The sequence below is a fragment of the Hypanus sabinus genome, chromosome 4 (genome assembly GCF_030144855.1).
Source record: "Hypanus sabinus isolate sHypSab1 chromosome 4, sHypSab1.hap1, whole genome shotgun sequence".
NCBI lineage: Eukaryota > Metazoa > Chordata > Chondrichthyes > Myliobatiformes > Dasyatidae > Hypanus > Hypanus sabinus.
In genome coordinates, this window is record NC_082709.1 from 158,030,006 (window position 1) to 158,052,529 (window position 22,524).

The 22,524-nt window shown below is 40.3% G+C and overlaps 1 protein-coding gene across 1 annotated transcript in view; it reads left to right on the forward strand.

The window, feature by feature from the left end:
* The first annotated feature begins 330 nt into the window (after window positions 1–330).
* Window positions 331–22,524, forward strand: part of LOC132392178 (uncharacterized) — a 68,576-nt gene continuing 46,382 nt past the window's right edge. The window contains exons 1-2 of the mRNA XM_059966024.1: window positions 331–4,951; window positions 17,869–18,152. Coding sequence (XP_059822007.1) covers window positions 565–4,951; window positions 17,869–18,152 — 4,671 coding nt within the window. The 5' untranslated portion in view covers window positions 331–564. The remainder of the gene's footprint in view (window positions 4,952–17,868; window positions 18,153–22,524) is intronic.

Below are 22,524 nucleotides of genomic sequence, written 5' to 3' on the forward strand. Positions count from 1 at the left end.
TCGCGCAGGCAGCAGAGGAAGATGGACAGAGATAAGTTTGTTTGTTGGTGCCAGTTTGAAGATGTACCGGTACAGTACGCATGCGTAGTGAGCGGAGTGGATTTTCGAGTTTCAGGAGACGTGATAGTGCGGGGTTTAAGTTCGGTGAAGGGTATTGGGCAGGTAGAATTGGTAGCTAGACGGTGTGGTAAAGAGGTGGGGTCTAGCTGGGTGTTGGTTCGTACGAGTACTGAAGTCAGGACGGTGGAACTGCCGGCGACGGTCAGTGTACTGGGGGAGGAGGGGCCGTGGGGGCTCCACTCCTACCAGGATGAGGCTGAGGAGTTAGAGCTAGAGGTGGACCCCAGAGAGGTGCCCGGCACTAGTAAAGGGAGGTGGGAGGAGGGAGTCGTGACTAAGCCCCGCTCCCCAGGTAGGGTGGAAGCCTCGGAGCTGGCAGCCGCACTTTATTCCCTGGTGGGGGTGGCCGAGAGGCCACGGCTGAAGCTGGGGGTGTTCTCCGGAGCCAAGCCTACTCCGGATGGGGAGGTGGACTATGAGACCTGGATCGAGCATACGTCTTTGATGTTAGAGGAGTGGCCAGGTTCAGAGGAGGAGAAGAGGCAGCGATTGCTGGGAAGTTTGAGGGGTTTAGCAGCCACAACCATCCGGGAGTTGAAAGCTGAGAAGCCTGGGGCCTCAGTGGAAGACTGCCTAGAAGTTTTGGAGGGAGCGTTTGGGTTGTCAGGGGAACCCTGGCTGCTTTTAGCAGAGTTTCAACGCCTGGAACAATGGAGAGGGGAAAAGCTCTCCGAGTATATATTTAGGATGGAGGGGATGCTCTCGGGGCTGCGGCGCCGAGGGGTAGTGAAGGCGACTGACGTGGCTAGCGTGAGGATGAGTCAGCTATTCAGTGGCTCTCTGGAGGAGGACAAGGTGGCGTGGACTATCCGGCAGGCTTATAGGAAAGGTCCCCCTCCATCCTTCGGGCCACTGATTAGAGAGGTGCGAGAGGAAGAGAGAGCATTGGGGCGGAAAAGGGGCACGGGCCTACGGGAGCGATCCTCAGCGATACAGGAAGTGGTGGCTGAGTGGAGGAATGACAAACCCCCGGGGAGTAGGGAACCCCCTTTGGAGGGGAGGGACAGGGGAGGTACCTACTCTCAGGGGCGATCAGTGCAGTGGATTGGGAGCAGGAGCCGTCCTGGGAGAGGAGGGGCAGCCGGCAGTGTGTGCTATAGCTGTGGAGAGGAGGGTCACTTTAGGTGGGATTGTGAGAGACAAGGAGTCCCGCGGAGGACAAGCCCCCCTGCGACTAAGAAGGGAGAGGTGTCGGGGAAACTTAGGAGAGGCTCAGTGAGGGAATGGACTGGAGCCTCTGGAGGAACACGTTCCCAGAGATCAGCCGGAAGACCACCGGGTGCCCACGCCTCTGTTCCGGATGGGCTGGTAGGACCCCGTGCCAGTGTGGGTCTACGGATAGAGGGAGTTTACGCAAAAGCCGTTCTTGATACTGGATCGCAGGTGACCTTATTGTACCGGTCTTTCTACAATCAACATCTAAAGCATTTGCCCGTAACACCATTTGACGCCCTGCAGATTTGGGGTGTGAGCGAGGGTGACTACCCGTACGATGGGTACCTATCGGTGAGATTGGAGTTCTCGGAGGGCGATGTGGGAGTGTCGGAAGCTATTGAGACGTTGGTGTTGGTGTGTCCTGACCCGGTGGAAACCGGTGGTGCTGCCCTCCTGGTGGGGACTAACTCCCCAGTTGTGCGACGGCTCCTGGGAGCTTGTAAGGAGAAAGGGGGGGAAGACTTTCTGGAGACCCTCTCGGTGCATCCAGTGTTTCGAGCAGTGTTCGAAGAAGGGGTTGCCTCCCAAGGGCTGGACCCGGAGTGTAAACGAGGGACGGTGTGGTGTACGCAGGCGAGGCCCAAGGTGATCCAACCAGGGGAGGTAGCACTAGTGATGGGGACCCCCAGATTCCCAGGAGTGCCGACAGGAGAAGCCCTGTTAGTAGATGCCCCAGACGATCTTGAAGGGGAGACACGATTTCCGGCGGGGGCGCTGGTGAGGCCCGAAGTGCAGAGACCAGGGGTGGTACATGCGAGGCGTATAGCTATAAGTGTCAGGAACACCACGGCAAGAGAAATCACCTTTAAGAGGGGAATGCCGCTGGCACATCTGTTCCCGGTGACGGTAATGTCCAGCGCACCAGTGCGGACCCCTAACGGGGAGGGATCGGAGCATCGAAGGGAGCTGACCGCTGAAGCCTTTAACTTCGGGGATTCCCCAGTGTCGCCGGAGTGGAAACGCAGGCTAGTGGAGAAGATGCTGAAGATGGAAGCTGTTTTTTCTCGGGGCGAGTTTGATGTTGGCTGCTCCAAAAGCACTCGCCACACCATCCGGGTGACGGAGGACACCCCGTTCCGAGAGAGATCCCGGCGGCTGGCTCCGGCAGATGTTGAGGACGTGCGACAGCACTTGTGCAAGTTGAAGGAGGCCGGATTCATAGCTGAGTCTCGAAGTCCTTATGCGTCCCCAATAGTGGTGGCACGGAAGAAGAATGGGCGAGTGCGCATGTGTGTTGACTACAGGACGTTGAATCGGCGAACTGTCCCTGATCAATATACTGTCCCAAGAGTCGAGGATGCGTTGGCCTGCCTGAGCGGTGCAAAGTGGTTCAGTGTGCTGGATTTAAGAAGTGGGTATTACCAGATCCCGATGAGTGCGGCCGATAAAGAGAAGACCGCTTTTATCTGCCCACTGGGGTTCTTTCAGTTCGAACGAATGCCCCAAGGCATATCCGGAGCCCCAGCCACCTTCCAGAGGCTCATGGAGAGAACTGTGGGGGATATGAATCTGTTGGAGGTGCTGGTGTACCTGGACGATTTGATAGTGTTTGGATCGACTTTGGAGGAACATGAGGAGAGACTGTTGAAGGTGTTGGGCCGGCTTAATGAAGAAGGGTTGAAGCTTTCCCTGGACAAATGCCAGTTCTGCAAGTCGTCGGTTAACTACATTGGCCATATCATTTCGCGAGAGGGAGTGGCTACTGATCCAACCAAGATAGAGGCTGTGACCACCTGGCCGAGACCCCAGAAAGTGGGTGCTCTGCGCTCATTTTTGGGGTTCTGTGGGTATTACCGGCGATTTGTGAAAGGATACGCCAAAGTGTGTCACCCGTTAACTCAGCTGTTGTGTGGCTATCCCCCGGTGGGGAAGAAGAGGACGGGGAACCAGAGGCAGGATGCTGGAGGATACTGGAACCCGGCGGAACCTTTTGGCTCGAGATGGGATGATCAATGTGAAGAGGCGTTCCGATCTTTGAAAAGGGCACTGACCCAGGCCCCGGTGTTGGCTTTTGCCGATCCCCAGAAGCCATATGTGCTGCACACGGATGCCAGCCGAGAGGGTCTCGGGGCTGTTCTGTACCAGGAGCATGGCAAAGCATTGAGGCCGGTAGCCTTTGTCAGCCGAAGCTTGTCGCCATCGGAGAGAAACTATCCCACTCACAAGTTGGAGTTCCTGGCGCTGAAGTGGGCGGTGGTGGACAAGCTGGGCGATTACCTTTACGGAGCCAAGTTTGAGGTGAGAACGGATAACAATCCTCTCACTTATATTTTGACTTCGGCGAAGCTGGATGCCACAGGACATCGGTGGCTGGCGGCATTGTCGGTATATGATTTCAGCCTGAGGTACCGCCCCGGAAGCAAGAATATCGATGCGGATGCATTGTCTCGTCGGGAGCCGGGGGAGGAGGAGAAGGACGAGGAGTGGGAGAGTGTCCCTGCCCCTGGAGTGAAGGCGATGTGTCAGTTTGTTATCACCGTGAAGGCCGAGGGAAGAGGGAGGCTGGAACGAGCCGTGGACCATTTGGGGGTTTTTGACGACGCCATACCCCTAGTTTACTGTGACCTGACCGCTCTGGGGACTAAACAGTTGCCGGAACTGAGTCCGGGGGAAGTGGCAACTGCTCAGCAAAATGACCCGGGCATTGGCACAGTGTGGAGAGCGGTCGAGAAGGGGGATGGGGCGTTGGCTGAGAAGGCGAAACACCCATATGTGCCTCTGTTGTTGAAGGAGTGGTCTCGGTTGAAGTTAAAGAACAAAATCTTGTACCGGGTAACAACGCCTCCGGACCAACCCCGCTGTTGGCAACTGGTCCTGCCAGAGGAGTATCACCAGACTGTACTCCAGGCCTTACATGATGATTCTGGACATTTGGGGGTGGAAAAGACATATGGATTACTCAAAGACCGGTTCTACTGGCCCCGGATGAGGGGGGACGTCGAAGAATACTGTAGGGGATGCCGTCGTTGCATCCAGAGGAAGACCCTGCCAGCGTTGGCGGCTCCACTGTCGCACTTGCAGAGTGCGGGACCTCTGGACCTGATATGTATGGATTTCCTGTCGATTGAGCCTGACACCAGCAACACCGCGAATGTATTAGTCATCACCGATCATTACACTCGCTATGCTCAGGCATTTCCCACCAAGGATCAGAAGGCGACGACAGTGGCGAAGGTGCTATGGGAGAAGTACTTTGTGCATTACGGCCTTCCCAGGCGAATCCATAGTGATCAGGGGAGGGACTTTGAGAGCCGCCTTATCCAGGAATTACTGACTATGCTTGGGGTTGAGAAATCCAGGACTACCCCTTACCACCCACAGGGAGATCCTCAGCCAGAGAGATTCAACAGGACCCTGTTGGATATGCTTGGGACGCTGGAGATTGGGCAGAAAAGCAGGTGGAGTCGTCATATTGGACAATTGGTTCACTGTTACAATTGTACTCGCAATGAGGCTACAGGGTATTCACCCTATTATCTGATGTTTGGGCGGGAAGCGAGGTTGCCCATTGACGTGTGTTTTGGAGGTGGAGTGGGTGAATTTCCCGGGAAGTCCCATCTAAAGTACGTGTCCGACATGAAGAGGGAGTTACAGCGGGCGTACGAGTTGGCCGAGGCGGCGGCTAATCAGCGGAATAAGATGCGGTATGATCGAAAGGTGAAGTTTGTACAATTATTACCGGGCGACCGGGTCCTTTTACGGAATTTGGGACTCCCTGGTAAGCACAAGTTGGCAGATCGATGGGCGGCCAGCCCCTATGTAATAGAGAGCCAGATGCCGAACCTGCCAGTTTACCGGGTGAAACCCGAGGATGGAAAAGGGCCTATCAAGGTACTCCATAGGAATCACCTGCTGCCACTGGGTCAAGCGGTGCAGGTGGATAAGGAGCCCGAGTGGGAGGTTACGCCCAGTACAAGGACTCTGCGAGGGAGCGGAGAACGGGAAGAGCCCGCTGCTGAAGAGCGGGGACGGGTCCCTCACTCGGGAATGGCTACCGATTCAGAGGAGGACGACTCAGATGAGTGGGTCCTGTTCCCATTCGCTAGTGCTCCAGTACCAGGAGAGGAGGCTCCTGGCCCTTCCCATACTGAATTGGGTGAGAGGAGGGAAGGTCTTGAGGGTCAGATGGAGAGGCAGACTACATTGGTGGGAGAGAGGGTGGAATCTGAGCGTGAGCCGGGGAGATCTCGGGTGAGGGAGGACCCCTGTGAGGAAGGGGGTGCGGGTCTGTCAGGTAGACCTGGGGTGTCCGAGACAGTGGGTTCGCAGGTGACGAGGGAGCCCAGTGGGGCAGAAGGGGTATGGAGATCTCAGAGGATTAGGCGCCCCCCGGAGCGGTTGACATATGTGGTACCGGGAGAACCGAGTGTGATTTCTACTGCTCTGGGTAGTTATGTCATTGCCTTCTGCACCTGGGTTGGGTTTTGTGTGTTGCGAGAAGCTTTGGGGACCTCTAGTAATGCCATGAGGGCATGACATTTGCTGGTGGGGAGAGAATGTACAATGTCCTGGGTATGTTACTCAAAATGGCCTCTTTGGTTTGTTACAAGTAGGAATGTTTCTTTGTCGGATAAGTGTTTCTCTAGCCGTTGTTTCACTTTAGAATGGCTGATATGGTAATTGTATTCATTTGTTAATCAATGGGGAATGTCATTGTGTCTTGTGATGCTGGGAACTTGGGGGAGGGGTTTTTCGCGGGTTTTTTGGGGGAGGCCGAGGAAGACATGGAAGAAGGTGGACGTGTGCTGGACTGCTCGTAAGACCACCGGGGTGGTCCCAGGTGCGACGGCCGGATGGGTCGATTGGTTCGTTGATTGAGCTCCAACGAGTGCACTAAACAGACTGAACTTTGATAAGTGGCGCCTTTTGTTTTTTTTCCTTGTGTATATATATTGTATTGCTTACTACTCTTTTTAATTTTAGTAAACTCTTTAAAGTGTATTTCATAACGGTATTTGTTGTGGATTTGATACTGTTGGCGGGCTCGAGGCGTAAACTCGATTCTCACAGCACCTGCGTGTACGGGAGGTGGGTTGGAGAGTGGCTGGATCCCTTTTTCCCCTAGACATATACCAGCCTGTGGGTAAGCGTTACACATACAACTTCCAGTTTATAAACATTTACCATTTAAAATAGTCACAGACAATTTTATTTATTTGGGTGTTAAAATTACTAAGAAGCATAAAGATTTATTCAAGGTTATTTTTTTTTCATTTTTAGAATCTTTTTATTGGTACATAATCTTCTGCAGCTATAAAATGATACAAAACTTCAAGATTAATATATATACAATTAATAAAACTGAAGGAAAGAAAGCTGATCATCATATATAAAAGTAGAAAACAATGTTTTATATATAGGAAAAAGGAGGAAAAAAAGAATCCTGTCTAACTCGGAAAAAAAAACACTGACTACAAAAAAAAGGGGAAAAAGAACTGTTAGGAATCAACCCCTCAGAGCAAAACGTTTAACCATCATCTAAATATATAAAGAAAAAGAGTCATTAACCACCAATTCATATTTATAAAAAAATAAAATTGGAAGAAAACCATATAGAATAATTCGAATTAAATGGTAATATTTGACAAAAGAACCCCACCTTCTCTCAAAATTGAATTGGGGATCGAAAGTTCTACTAATTTTTTCCGAACTGAAACATAACATTACTTGAGAAAACCATTCAATTAATGTAGGGGAAGAGATATCTTTCCATTTTAAAATAGCCCTTCTTGCCAATAATGTAACAAATGCAATTACATGTTGATCTGAATAGGATGCGAAACTATTCCAAATAGAATATAATCTATTAAGTTATAAATTAATTTTCAGAGCTTTAGAAATTGTAGAAAATAAAGATTTTCAAAACAATTTTTAATGAAGAACATGACCAGAACATATGTGACAAAGTAGTTACTTTAGTTTTACATCTATCACAGTAGTTGTCTATACCAAGAAATATTTTAGATAGTCTCTCCTTTGTTAAGTAATAACGGTGAACAATTTTAAATTAAATTAAACAGTGGTTGGCACATATAGAAGAAGAATTTATGTTTTTCAAAACTCAAAGCCAATCTTCATTAACAAAGGTCATATTAAGTTCACCCTCCCAATCTTGCTTAATCTTTAGTGGTAGGTTTTCCTTTTGTAACAAAAATAAATTATAAGTTCTGCTAATGGAACCTCTCACTAAAGGATTGAACTGCAAAATGGTATCCAACAAATCAGATTCTTGTAAATATGGAAACTTGGGTAAATACTGTTGTAAAAATGTCTAACCTGAAAATATTGCAAAAAATGTGTATGAGGGAGAGAATATTTGTTAATTAACTCTTCAAAAGTCATCAATCGACCATCACAAAATAAGTCTGTAAAAGAATGGATCCCTTTATTTCTCCACAGGAGAAAAATGGGGTCGGTTATTGAAGATTTAAGTGAAAATTTTTTATATTAAAAACTAGACAACATAGATTGTTTAAAATTGTAAAAATTGTGAAACTGAACCCAAATCCAAAGAGATTGGTTATTAATTGGGTAAAGATTTAAATTTGGAATTTTAGAGAGCTGTAAAGGTAATGGAGCTCCTAATATTGAAAATAAATGAAATTGTTTAACATCTGTTAATTCCAAATCAACCCATAATGGTTTTTGGCTCTCATCAAGCCAGTATAACCAAAAACATAATTGTCTAATATTCACAGCCCAATAATACAGTCTTCAATTACGAAGTGCAAGTCCACCATCTTTTTTGTATTTTTCTAAATGATACCTGTTAACTCTTGGTTTCTTATTGTTCCAAATAAAGGAAGTAATAACAGAGTCAATTTGATCAAAAATTTTTTAGTTAAAAAGATAGGTATATTTTGGAAAATTTATAAAAATCTAGGTAAAATCATCATTTTCACAGCATGGATATGACCTATTAAAGTAAGAGTAAGTGGATTCCATCTAGAAAATAGTTGTTTCATGGAGTCCATTAAAGGAAATATATTAGCTTTATAAAGATATTTATATTTTTTAGTAATTATATACCTAAATATCTAAATATATTAACAATTCTAAAAGAAATATCATTATATATTCTAACAGGGGCATTTAATGGAAACAATTCACTTTTATTCAAGTTAAGCTTATATCCTAAAAATTTAACCAGTATCTTTAAGTATTTCCAAAAGATTAAGAATTGATTCCTCAAGATTCAAAATAAAAATCAAAAGATCATCTGCATAAAGAGAAATCTTTGGTTCCATTCATAGAGATACTGTGAATATTTTTAGCTTCATGTAATGTTATAGCTAAAGGCTCCAATACAAGATTAAATAATAAAGGGCTTAATGGACATCCCTGTCTAGTACCACTGGAAAGTGAAAAAAACCCTGTAATTATTAGTAATGACCATGGCAATAAGGTTCTTATAAATAATTTGAATCCACCTATTAAAATTATTATGAAAACCAAATTTTTCTAATACTTTAAACAAATATGACCACTCAACTCAATCAAATGCCTTTTCTGCATCGAGAAAGAGAACAAATTGAGCTTGCTTAGATAATGGTGAATATATAATATTCATCAATCTCTGAACATTAGAGAAAAAGTAACGGCCTTTAAGAAAGCCCGTTTGATCCATAGAGATGATTTTAGTTAAAAGATTTTCCAAACAATTAGCCATTATTTTAGAGAGAATTTTTGCATCCACATTTAATAGCGAAATAGGTCTATATGATGAACATTCTACAGGATCTTTATCTTTTTTAAGAATTAAGGAAATAGATGCTTCATAAAAAGAAGGTGGTAAATTACACTTCTCAAAGGATTCATGAAATATTTCCAAAAGATACGGAGAAAATAATCTTCCAGATTTTTTGTAAAATCCCACCGAATAACCATCAAGTCCAGGAGCTTTACCTGATTGCATTGATAAAATAGCTTTCTGAATTTCATGCTCAGTAATTGGAGCATCAAGCATCTGTTGATCTTCAACAGAAATTTGTGGGAATTTAATCTTATGTAAAAAAGCCTTCATTTTGGAGGAATCTGCAGGAAATTGAGATCTATAAAGATCAGAGTAAAAATCTTGAGAAGTATTACTAATATTCTCATGGTTACTTGCTATATCTCCATTATTTTTACAAACCTTTAAAATTTGTCTTTTAGCTCTAGCTGCTCTTAATTGGGAAGCTAAGAGCTTATTATTTTTATCCCCAAAGATATAAAATTGACTTTTCAATTTAAGCAAATATCCTTCAATACGATGTTAGTAATAAATTATACTGTGATTGTAATTCTACTCTTCTATTAAATGAAAGAACATTTAGAGAGATTGCATTGATGTTATCCAATTCTTTAATTTGTTTACAGAGATTTCATCTAATTCCATTTTTGTTTGTTTCTTCAATTTAGCTATATACAAAATAATTTGACCACATAAATAAGCTTTTAATGTATCCCAAATTACTAACTTTGAAACATTTTCTGTATTATTAAAGAGAAAAAACTCTTTTATCTGAGTTTCAATAAACTCAACAAATTTTGACCTTTGTTCTGGAATGTTCTGGAAATGTTCTGGAAAGCACTAAAATGGTCTGGTAGAAACAAGATCTTTCAGTTCAAATATTAAGTTTAAAGGAGCATGATCAGAGATAGCAATTGCATCATACTCACATTTCCGAACATTAAATAAAAGTTGAGGGTCGACTATAAAATAGTCAAATCTCGAAAATTTATTATGAACATGTGAGAAGAAAGAGAATTCTTTATCACTAGGGTGCATATGCCTCCAGATCTCAATTAAACCATCATTAATTAAAAAGGAATTAATAAGTGATGCAGAACGATTAGGAAGTTGATGTTTGGATGATGACTTATCCATTAAAGGATTTAGACAAGTATTAAAATCAACACCCATTAATAGCATATATTCATTTAAATCAGGTAATAGAGCAAAAACAGGGATCATCAACACTTGGTCCAGAAATATTAGCCAAAACCATTTTCCTATTAAAATTATTCCTGTAATAATCAAAAATCTACCATTAATATCAGCTATAATATCCTCCTGATTAAAAGGGATATTGGAATCAATAAAAATAGAGACACATCTAGTTTTACTCTGGGAGTTTGCATGAAACTGAGAACCCTTCCAAAATAAAAAAAAATCAATTTTTATCACATAACCTGATATGCCTCTCTTGAGCAAGGATTATATCAGGCTGGTATCTGTTAATAACTTTAAATGTTTTCTTACGCTTAATAGGATGATTCCAACTGTGAACATTCCAAGTTAAAACATTTAACTGTTTAGATATCATCATGAAACTTTGTATCTAAAAAGAGTAGTTAGACGCATGTCAGGATAAGGTAGTCGAAAATGGCGGAGATGAACAACAGTAAAAATAATTAGCGTATGCTACGGGATTCCATAATGGGTATAAAAAAAGAAAAAAAAACCCACCCAAACTATAAAGCCCAGAAACAAGTCAATACCAATCAACGCAAGCCCCAAGAAAAGCATAGATGCAGATACAAACTCCGTTTACTTAAGTTATAAGAGAAGTGAAAGAAGTAATCTCTGTTTCCCTCTACCAAACATAAAACTCATTACAGTCAAAATATATCTCAATATAATTAACTTGGAAGTTAAGTGTTTTTCTTGTAAAACAAAATGACCTTCAATTTGAAAGTAACCTTCATAATATTAGATAAGGGAAGAAAAACACATCCAAAACAATTCTTGAAATATTTGCACAAAAGAAAAACAATCGTCATCTTTAAATTGTCCAAACTATCTTTAAAACATAAGGAAATCCAAATAATTACTTAAAAGATCTTTACTAAAGCATATGGAACAAAAAGAACAATTATTTCATTTAAGTGCTGCAGAAAAAAAATCTAGATGGTTCAAACTTATCTACAGTCTATCAACAATTTTCCCTCTATGTCTTCTGAGGTTAAAACCATCCAAACCAGTCTTTTTCAGAGATAAAAATGCATTTTAAGGTAAAGACTTTCTGTAACCATCAAATCTTCCAATCTCATCACTCTTTACAGTGAGCCAATCAAGCCATCATAAATCATGCAAGCTTCAGGCTTCAGACTCGTCATCAAATTCATCCGGGGAAGAGTTAAATGCAATGCTTCGGCTAGGTCATCAAAAATATGAGCGCCAGACCTTTTCAACAAAGCCTTAATTTACCTGGATACTGAAGCAGTGGCAAAAGCTTTTTTTGATATGCTAATTTCATAGCCAATGCAAATCCAGCACGCTTCTTAACAATTTCGCGTGGAAATCTTTAAAAAAGCGAATCTCTGAATCTTGATACTGAAATAGCCTTTTTTTCCTCGCAAGCTTAATAATACGGCCTTTGTCTCTGAAATGGAGAAAACGCACAACAATATGTCTGTTTTTACCTTGATCCAAAAGTTTTAAAGTACCGATTCTGTGAGCCATTTCGATATCCGGAGGCAGCGAACAAACCTGCAGAAATAAAGACTGAAACATTTTTGCAAAATAATCCAGTGTGTCGGCCGATTCTGATTTCTCTTTTAATCCAACAATTCGAATATTCTGATGTGATCGAGCTTTGAGATCGACGATCCGTTGTTGAGCCTTTTCCAAATGAGAAGAAAGGTCAGCACCGTTTCGATTAACTTCTTTAAGATCAAGGCTCAGAGAATCAATTTTTCCTTAAAATTTCTCTTTTAATTGCGTTATTTCAATGCTGAAACCTGATTTGAGACTCTAGTCTCTTCACCCTGGGGGGTTCCTCCGAGAATTCATCAGTTTTTTTGGGCTTCCCATTGCCCGCGACCGGATTTCTTTCGGCGCTTCTGAGAGTAGCCATAATTATAACTGTTACTCTATAGATCCAACTGAGTAAAGTTGAAATTTCAAAGTTTAAGTCGGAAAAGGGAGAGATTAAAGGCGAACATAAAGAAATCGTGTCTTACATGTCCATATGCGGAGTGTGGAGTCCATTCAAGGTTAAATTTTTTACCTTTACTTGATCAGGTGAAACAATTGTTTTCTAAATGGTCCCCATTGTCTTTATCACTGATTGGTCGAATCAATGCTATTAAGATGATTATTTAGCTACATTTTTATATTTATTTCAAGCACTACCAATTTTTATTTCTAAATCCTTTTTTGATATCATTGACTCTAAAATTCCTTAATATATAAGGCAGAATAAAAATCCTAGGTTCAGTAAAAAAATATTTACAGAAGTCTAAAAAGGATGGTGGTTTAGCTTTGCCGAATTTAAGATTTTATTATTGAGCAATTAATATTAGATATCTAATATTTTGGACATAGGACTTGGATGTAATTCAAAGTCCACAATGGGTAAACCTTGAATGTAAATTTGTACAAGGGTTCTCATTGGTTTCTATCTTAAGGACCTCACTTCCCTTTGCCCTTTCTAAATTGAGTAAACAAATGGTTAATCCAATAATTAAATATACATTACAAATATGGTTTCAATTTCATAAATTTTTTGGCTTGAATAAATTTATTCTTTCAAGCCCTATTATATCTAATTTCTTTTTCCAACCCTCTGTTATGGATCAAGCCTTTTTGATATGGAAAACGAAGGGTATAATATGTTTTTGTGACTTATTCTTGGATAACTGTTTCATGTCTTTTGAACAGTTGTCTAATAAATATAATTTACTTAGGTCCCATTTTTTTAGATACTTACAAATTAGAAATTTTCTGAATAATATGTTACAGACTTTTCCAAATTCATACCCAACTGATATCATGGAAAAAAATTAGGGTTAAACCCTTATCAAAAGGGTTTAATAGCAACTATTTATGATATGATTATGAAAATACAGACACGTATATCAGATAAAATTAAGAATGAATGGGAAAAAGAACTTCAACTATTCTTACCTACAGAGAAATGGGAGAGAATTTTCCAATTAGCTAACTCCTCCTCTATATGAGCTAAACATGCGCTGATACAATTCAAGGTGGTGCATAGGGCCCACATGTCCAAAGACAAGCTCGCTCGTTTTTACTCCCACGTAAATCCTACCTGTGATTTACCGGAATTTTTGGCTTACCAATGGTGGAAAATAGTTATTTATCTCTTTAGCTCATCGGATGATTGCATTTGTTGCATTAATGGCCAGAAGATCCATTTTATTGAATTGGAAAGAGATTAATTCTCCTACTAATTCCAATGGTTTTCCAAAACAATATCTTGTTTCAATTTAGAAAAAATCAGAAGTGTCATTTTTGACCCTTCAGTTAAATTCCAAGAAATTTGGAGACCATTTATTCAACACTTTCATATTATGTAACTTGACCTTTTCTGAATCCTTTTTATTATCCTTAAATATTTGGATTGAGGAGCGGAGTTATTGACATTATTGATTATATCTGTTGTAATATAATAGTCCAGCTTTGTTTAGTTTAGGTTTGCTTAGTTTAGTTTTTTTTATTTCTAATTTGTTTTTTTTTGGCATATTTTTTCCATCATGTTAACTACAATAAAAAATTGAAGAATGGAATGAGAAAAGGTTAAGTAAGCTAGGGCCTTTCTCTTTGAAACAAGGAAGAATGAGATGTGATTTGATAGAGGTGTACAAGATGATAAGAGGCATAGATAGAGTGGACAGCCAGCGTATTTTCCCCAGGGCAGAAGTAGCTTATACCAGAGTGAAGGGCAAGCAGATTGGATGACAAGAAAGGTAGAGAACCTTCCCCTGAGGAGCAGGCATTCAGTATGGCTACAACTGATGTACAGTAAGGAAGACGCTAGCCAACTTTAACACATGTAAAGCTACGCGACCTGAAACATAGCTGGTCGGGTGCTGTGGGACTGTGCAGGTCAGTTAACAGAGATTCCAACAGACATCTTCCACATTATTCTGGTAAAGTCCACTGTTCCCACAGGCTTCAAACGGCCACCATTATCAGCTGCCCAACAGAGTGAAAGAACTTCACTTAATGACTAACATCAAGTGGCACAGACCTCACAATCATGAAATGTTTTCAACAGTTGGTTATGGATCACATTAAATCCCATCTTGCTGCTACATTGGCCCCTTTCCTGTTTGGTTATCACTTAAGTCGATCCACTGATAATACTGTAGCCTCTGCACTCCAATCCATCCTGACCCATCTGGAAAATGTGCTTCATATACCAGGATATTCTTTATCAACTTCATCTCAGTATTTAATATGATCATCCCTCAGAAGCTGGTGGGTAAACTGTCTTTGCTGGGTCTCAACACCTCTCTGTGTGACTGGATCCTGGACTTCTTGACAAAATTGCCCCAGCCATTCTGTGCTGGCAAAAACTTCTCCAGCTCCATCAAACTGAGCACCTGCTCCCCCCAGGGCTGCGAGCTCAGCACGCTGCCAATGCATGACTGCACTACTAGATCCAGTTGAAACAGAATCATCAAGTTCACTGATGACACAACAGTGGTTGGCCTCACCAACAATGATGATAAGATGGCGTATGGGGGTGGGGGTGGAGAATGGTGTGAGCCCAACAACTTAAGTCTCTACATTGACAAGACCAAGGAGGTGATCATGGACCGTAGGGAAGTGCAGTCTGATCACTCTTCACTGCATGTAGGCAGCTTCTCTGTGGAGAAAGTTGGGATCACCAAGTTTCTGGGAGTGCATGTAATGGACGATCTCATCTCGTCCCTCAACATCACCTCATTAGTCAAGAGAGCACAGCAGCATCTCCACTTCCTGAGAAGATTATGGCAAACTAGGTTCCCCTCCCTTCCCCATTCAGACCAACATCTACAGGAGCACCATTGAGAGTGTCCTCACCAGCTGCACCAGTGTCTTGTATGGGAATTGCAAGGCATCTGACGCAAGTCCCCACAAAGGATTGCGAGGACTGCTGAGAGGATCATCAGGGTCTCTTTTCCACTCAGAGATATTTGAGTGTATACAGCACCCTTAGCATTCTCAGTGATCCCTCCAACAATTTCATTGATCCCCTCCAGCCTACCATCAGGCAGAAGATGCTACAACATTATGACATGAACTGTTACGAAACAGCTTCTTACCCTAGTGCATAAGACTTCTGAACTCCGTTCTTCCATTTAGGTTTCATCACATATAAAGCACCAGTAGCGTTATACTGTTCACTTTTTAACTTGTGTCATAAACGCACCTTGTTTGTTAATTTGATATTACTCTATGTATTGTGTGTGTGAGTTATATGGACTGTTGTGCACCTTGGTCTGGAGGAACATTGTTTTGTTTGGTTGTTACATATGAACACAATTGAATAACAATCAACTGAACTTGAACATGAACTTGAGGACACAGTGTTAAGGTGATTGGAGGAAAGTACAAGGAGGAATATTTTGGGCACATCATGAGAAGACAGGATCCTTTGGAGAAGACGCTCATGTTAGTTTAAAACAGAAGATATAAGTAGGGGAGGACAACAGAGGCAACAGTGGATAGATAATATTATTCAGACAATGCATATGAACCTGGGGAATCATAGAGAGGCAGTTTCCAACAAGGAGGCTTGCTGTGCAGCAGTCCATGAGATCACAAAGAATCCGTCTCGACTTAACAACTGAAAAACAAATAAAGGGGATACCAGAGGTAGTTTTTTTCCCCAAACACAGAGTGGCAAGTGCATGGAAAGCACTGCCTGGGGTGGTGGTAGAAGCAGGTAAATTACAGACATTTATATGACTCTGAGATAGAGTTTTGACTAGCGACCAATCTGGACATTGGAAGATTTGAGAGGAGTCGATTTCAATCAGGCCCACTGCCCGAGTAGATATGCAGCAGTGGGTCACAGCAGTGAAAACCAGCTTTGACCAGCAACCAGTCAGCACTTGAGATTAGTAAGCAAGAGTGAACCAAAGGAAGGCAAGGGCAAGTGCAGCCGCAGTTGTCTGAGTGAACAGAGTCAGAGTGGTGATCTTGAGGCTTTGGCTCTTCAAGGCTTCAGCGAAGAGAGGCCTCAGTCAGAGAAATCATAGAAAGGGAAAGCTCTAGGTTAAGTTTTCTTTCCTTCCCTTCTTCATATCTGCTAAGCTATGGCAGTAGAGATGCTAGGCGGGACAGCTGAATCCTCCTCTTGTGGGATGTGGGAAGGCAGGGAGACCTCCAGTGTCTCTGACGACTACAACTGTGAGAAGTGCATCCAGCTGCAGCTTCTAACAATCCACGTTAAGGAGTTGGAGTTGGAGCTGGAACTGGATGAACCCTGGATCATTTAGGAGGCTGAAAGGGTGATAGACAGGACATTTAGAGAGATAATTACCCCAAGATGCAGGACATCAAGGTCCCTCATGAGAGTCTCATCCAGAAAGTCATGAGGCATGGGATAAGAGGAACCTTGGCTGTTTGGATTAAAAATTGGCTTAAAGGAAGAAAGCAGAGGGTAGATGTGGAAGGAAAGTATTCTGCCTGGAGGTCAGTAACTAGTGGGGTGCTGCAGGGATCTGTCCTGGGACCCCTGCTATTTGTGAATTTTATAAATGACCTGGATGTGGAGGCAGAAGGATGGGTGAGTAAGTTTGCGGATGACACGAAGATTGGAGGAGTTGTGGATGGAGCTGTAGGTTGTCAAAGGTTACAAGAGGATACAGACAGGCTGCAGAGTTGGGAAGAAAAATGGCAGATGGGGTTCAAACCAGACAACTGTGAGGTGATGCATTTTGGAAGGACAAACCAGAAGTCTGAGTACAGGATTAATGGTCAGTTACTTAAGAGTGTGGATGAACAAGGGAACCTTGGGGTTCAAATCCATACATCCTTCAAGGTTGCTGCACAGGTTGATAGGGTAGTTAAGAAGGCCTATGGGATGCTAGGCTTCATTAACAGGGGGATTGAGTTCAAGAGTAGAGAGGTCATGTTGCAACTCTAAAAAAATTCTGGTGAGACCATACTTAGAGTATTGTGTTCAGTTCTGGTCACCTCATTATAGGAAGGATGTGGAAGCTATGAAGAAGGTGCAGAGGAGATTTACCAGGATGTTGCCTAGTTTGGAGAACAAGTCATATGAAGCAAGGTTAGCAGAGCTGGGTCTTTTCTCTTTGGAGCGTAGAAGAATGAGAGGAGACTTGATAGAGGTCTACAAGATTATGAGAGGCATAGATAGGGTGGATAGTCAGTACCTGTTTCCCAGGGCACCAATAGTAAACACCAGAGGGTATATGTACAAAATTAAGGGATGGAAGTTTAGGGGAGACATCAGGGGTACGTTTTTTACACAGAGGATTGAGAGTGCCTGGAATGACTTGCCAGGGATGGTGGTGGAGGCTAAAACATTAGGGGTATTTAAGAGCCTCTTGGACTCATGGATGAAAGAAAAATGGAGGGTTATGGAGTAGTGTGGGTTTAGTACTTTTTTTAAAGGATTATATGGGTGGGGGGACATCACATGATGACATAGGATCAAGACGTGGAAATCCAGCTCCCTCGTAAAAAAACTAATAAATTAATGTTTAAGTGAAGAAAAGTTAGTAAATATTTTCTAAAAGCTACGTCTAAACTACTCAGGATTTTGTTTAGATATGCCTCCTAAACAGACAAAGAAGAAAACTTCTACTTTGAGACAGTACAAGCTGGTCCGGCCACCATGAAGCAGCCTTGGACTCAAGTGCACCTTACCTCCGGCGATACAGAACAGGAATCGGTGGCATCCTCAACAGTCTCCAAGAAGGAACAACAGGAACTGCACGTGCGCGCAGAAAAGGGCATGCGCAAACATGAGCAATTTGAATTACAAATCCCAGCTACGATTGGAAGCGGAAGTGAAAATGAACCCGAAGAGGATTCAGATTCTCTGGAACATACAGATGAAAATGAGGAGGTAAAAGTAGAACAACAGGAAGAAGTTGGAGGTGGACGATATTCTGGAGTTATAAGACAAGCTTTGGTGCAAATAATGCATGAATTAAAATAATTAAAAACATTAAAAATAATAAAATATATTAAAAATATGAAGACTATGTTTGATAAAATGGTGAAAAAACAGGAAAAAATGGACAAGATAGTTAAAAAGCTGGAAGAAATAACAGGAGACATTATTGATAGAGTGAATAAAATGAAAGATAATATTCTTGCCTGGACATCAGAAGGAAAACGACTGTTGGAAAAAATAGACGTGCTTGAAAATTTTAGTAGATGAAATAATACTAAAATTGTTGGTCTTAAAGAAGGGATAGAGGGAGAGAATACAATAAAAAAATTTCAAAAATGAATCCTGAAAAATTTGGAAATGGAAGAGGGAACCCAGTTGATTGAAATCGAAAGGGTCCACAGAGCCTTAAGACAAAAACCTCAACCTGATCAAAACCCACGACCAATCTTGATAAAATGCTTAAGGTATCAAGAATAAAGAAAAGATCCTGAAGGCGGCTGCCCAGTGTGCCAGAAAGAGAAATGAGCCATTGATGATAGAAGGGAAAGTAGTTCTTTTCCATCCTTTTGAAGAGAAAGAAGGAATTTAACCCAGCGAAAAAAGTTTTATGGGAAAAGGGTTATAAATTTATGTTGCACCACCCGGCAACACTGATAACTTTTTTGGATGACGGAAAAAAGATTTTTTACTGATCATCGGGATGCAGAGGAGTTTGCACAAGAACTCCCAAATATTCACTTGACACAGTAAAGATTTAAAAGTGAAACAGATTAAAGATGAAAACGGAGACAGTGAAGTGAGTTGATGGATATTAAGGACTGAAGAATATTTAAATATTCTTTTAATTATACGAAATGGGGAGAAAGGTAAAAATTTGAGAAATATTAATTGAGAGTAGTGATATTTTTTTCTTCTCATATATACTTTTTTCATGTTATGGGGGAGCTGGGGGAACTTCGGATCAATCGCTACGGGATTCACGTGTGTAATCATGGCGTTTGCCATGACCCGCACAACGGAGGGGGGTAATGTTGTGTTTTTTCATTCACAACATCAGCGGGGGGGGGGGTTGTTTTTTTCCTTTATAATCTATTTTTTTTATCTTTCTTTCTTTGCCTGGATGATCAGACGGGGGACACATAGCAACATGAGGAATTTTAAAATAACTCCCCAAAGTACTATGAGAGTTGAAATATTATGTGTTATTATGGACTGGAGTAACCCCGTTAAAAATAATGATTAATTTACTGAATTTTTAAAAGTTTTAATGTTAATGGGCTTAATGGACCGGTGAAAAGAAAAAGAATTTTAACATACATTAAGAAAATGAAAATAGATATAGCTTTTATACAAGAAACACATTTAACAGAAATAGAACATCAAAAATTAAAGAGAGATTGGGTCGGAAATGTTATAGCAGCTTCATTTAACTCAAAAGCAAGGGGAGTTGCAATTTTGGTCAACAAAACTATACCAATTAAAATACAAAATGTATTAATTGATTCTGCAGGAAGATATGTAATTATACATTGTCAAATCTTTTCAGAACTATGGACTCTTATGAATATTTATGCACCAAATGAAGACGATGTAAAATTTATACAAGAGGCTTTTTTGAATTTGGCTGATGCACATGACAAAATATTAATAGGTGGAGACTTTAAATTTTGTCTCGACCCAGTTTTAGATAGGTCAACAAAGGTTGTTACAAAACCAAAAGCAGCAAAATTAACTTTATCATTGATGAAAGATTTAAATTTGATTGATATATGGAGAAGAATTAACCCAAGAGAAAGAAATTATTCATTTTATTCAAATAAACATAAAACTTATTCAAGGATAGATTTTTTCCTACTATCAGCGAATATTCAAGGCAGAGTGAAAAGTATGGAATATAAAGCAAGAATATTGTCAGATCATTCCCCCTTGTTAATGACAATGATGGAAAAGGAAGAATTGATTTACAGATGGAGATTTAATTCAATATTATTAAAATGTCAAGATTTTTGTGATTTTATGAAAAAACAGATTCAGTTTTTATTTAGATACAAACTCATATTAAGTTGATGATAAATTTATATTATGGGAAGCGATGAAGGCATATCTGAGAGACCAGATAATAAGTTACACTTCTAAAATTAAGAAGGTATATGCATTAGAAATAGATCAATTGCAGAAAGAGATTACAAAATTAGAAAAAGAATCTCAAAGATATATGACAGAAGAAAAACAAAGACAACTTGTTAATAAGAAACTACAATATAATACACTTCAGACATACCAAACAGAAAAAGCAATTATGAGAACTAAACAGAGATATTATGAATTAGATGAAAGATCACAGAAGATTCTTGCTTGGCAGTTAAAAACAGACCAGGCTTCCAAAACGATAAATGCAATTAGAACAAGGGTAAATAAGATTACTTATAAACCTTTAGAAATCAATGAAACTTTAAATTTTTTTATTCTGAACTGTATCAATCAGAATCACAAAATGATATTGTTGAGATAGAAAGGTTTTAATCACAAATAACTCCTCCAAAATTGAATTCAGAAGAACAGAAGGGATTAGATGTGCCTTTTACATTAAAAGAGGTCGAAGAAGCTCTAGGATCACTTCAGAGTAATAAATCTCCCGGGGAAGATGGTTTTCCGCCTGAATTTTACAAAAAGTTTAAACATTTATTAATTCCTCCTTTTATGGAGCTAGTACACCAAGCGGAAAGAACACACAAACTTCCAGAATCTTTTTCGACAGCTATTTTAATAGTATTGCCAAAAAAAGACAGAGATCTTTTAAAGCCAACATCATATAGACCTATTTCTTTGTTGAACATGGACTATAAAATAATAGCAAAGATTTTATCTAATAGATTATCTAAATACTTAGCAAAATTAATATACGTGGACCAAACAGGATTTATTAAAAATAGACAATCAGCAGATAATGTAACTCGGTTACTTAGCATAATCCATTTGGCACAAAAGAGGGAAGAAATGAGTGTGGCAGTTGCTTTGGATGCAGAAAAAGCATTTGATAGATTAGAATGGGATTTTTTTTAAGGTATTGGAAAAATATGGATTAGGAGTATCTTTTATAAAATGGATTAAAAACTTAAATACTAACCCCAAAGCTAAAGTGGTGACAAATAGCCAAATTTCAACATCATTTCAGTTAACACGGTCAACTAGACAAAGTTGTCCATTGTCACCTCCTTTATTTGTGTTGGTGGTAGAACCGTTAGCTGAATTAATTAGAACTGACTCAGATATTATGGGTTTCAGAGTTAATCAGGAGGAATATAAGACTAACTTATTTGCTGATGATGTTCTGATTTATCTAACTAAACTAACCCATTACATTCGTTGCAGAAATTATCTTCTAGATTGGAAGAATATGGGAAAATATCAGGGTACAAAATAAATAGGGATAAAAGTGAAATTCTACCCCTTACTAAAGGAGATTATAGTCAATGTCGATTAATAACTCAATTTAGATGGCCGGTAAATGGTATAAAGTATTTAGGTATAAGAGTTGACAATGATATAAAGAATTTATATAAATTAAATTATTTGCCATTATTGAAAAAAAGTTAAGAGGATCTTGATAAATGGATGATGTTACCAATAACATTAATAGGTAGAGTCAATGCTGTAAAAATGAATATATTCCTTAGATTACAATATTTATTCCAAACACTACCAATACAATTATTGCAGAAATATTTTCAAGAGTTAAATAAATGTGTGAGGAAATTCCTTTGGAAAGGTAAGATGTCAAGAATATCATTGGAAAAATTGATATGGAAGTTTGATCTAGGAGGGTTACAATTACCAACTTTTAAGAATTATTACAAAGCAAATCAACTTAGATTTATTGCATCATTTTTTGATGAAGGTAACCGGCATGGATTAGAATAGAATTAGACAAAATAGGAGAAAATATACCAGAAAATTTTATATATAAATGGGAATCTAAATGGATACGGGAAAAGAATGAATCTCCTATACTAAAACATTTGATTGATTAACGGAATAAGATAAATGTTGATGATGAGATAAAGAAATCTTTATTAGCAAAGAGACCTTTAATTCAAAATAAACATCCCTTTTACAATGGATAATCAACTTTTATATAACTGGTTTCACAAAGGGGTTAGATATATAGGAGACTGTTTTGAAGGAGGTATATTAATGTCATTTGACCAATTAAAGAATAAATATAAAATATCAAATAACACTCTTTTCTGTTATTTCCAAATAAGGGCTTATTTAAGACATAAACTGGGTCAAACAATGTTATTGCCAAAACCTAATGAAA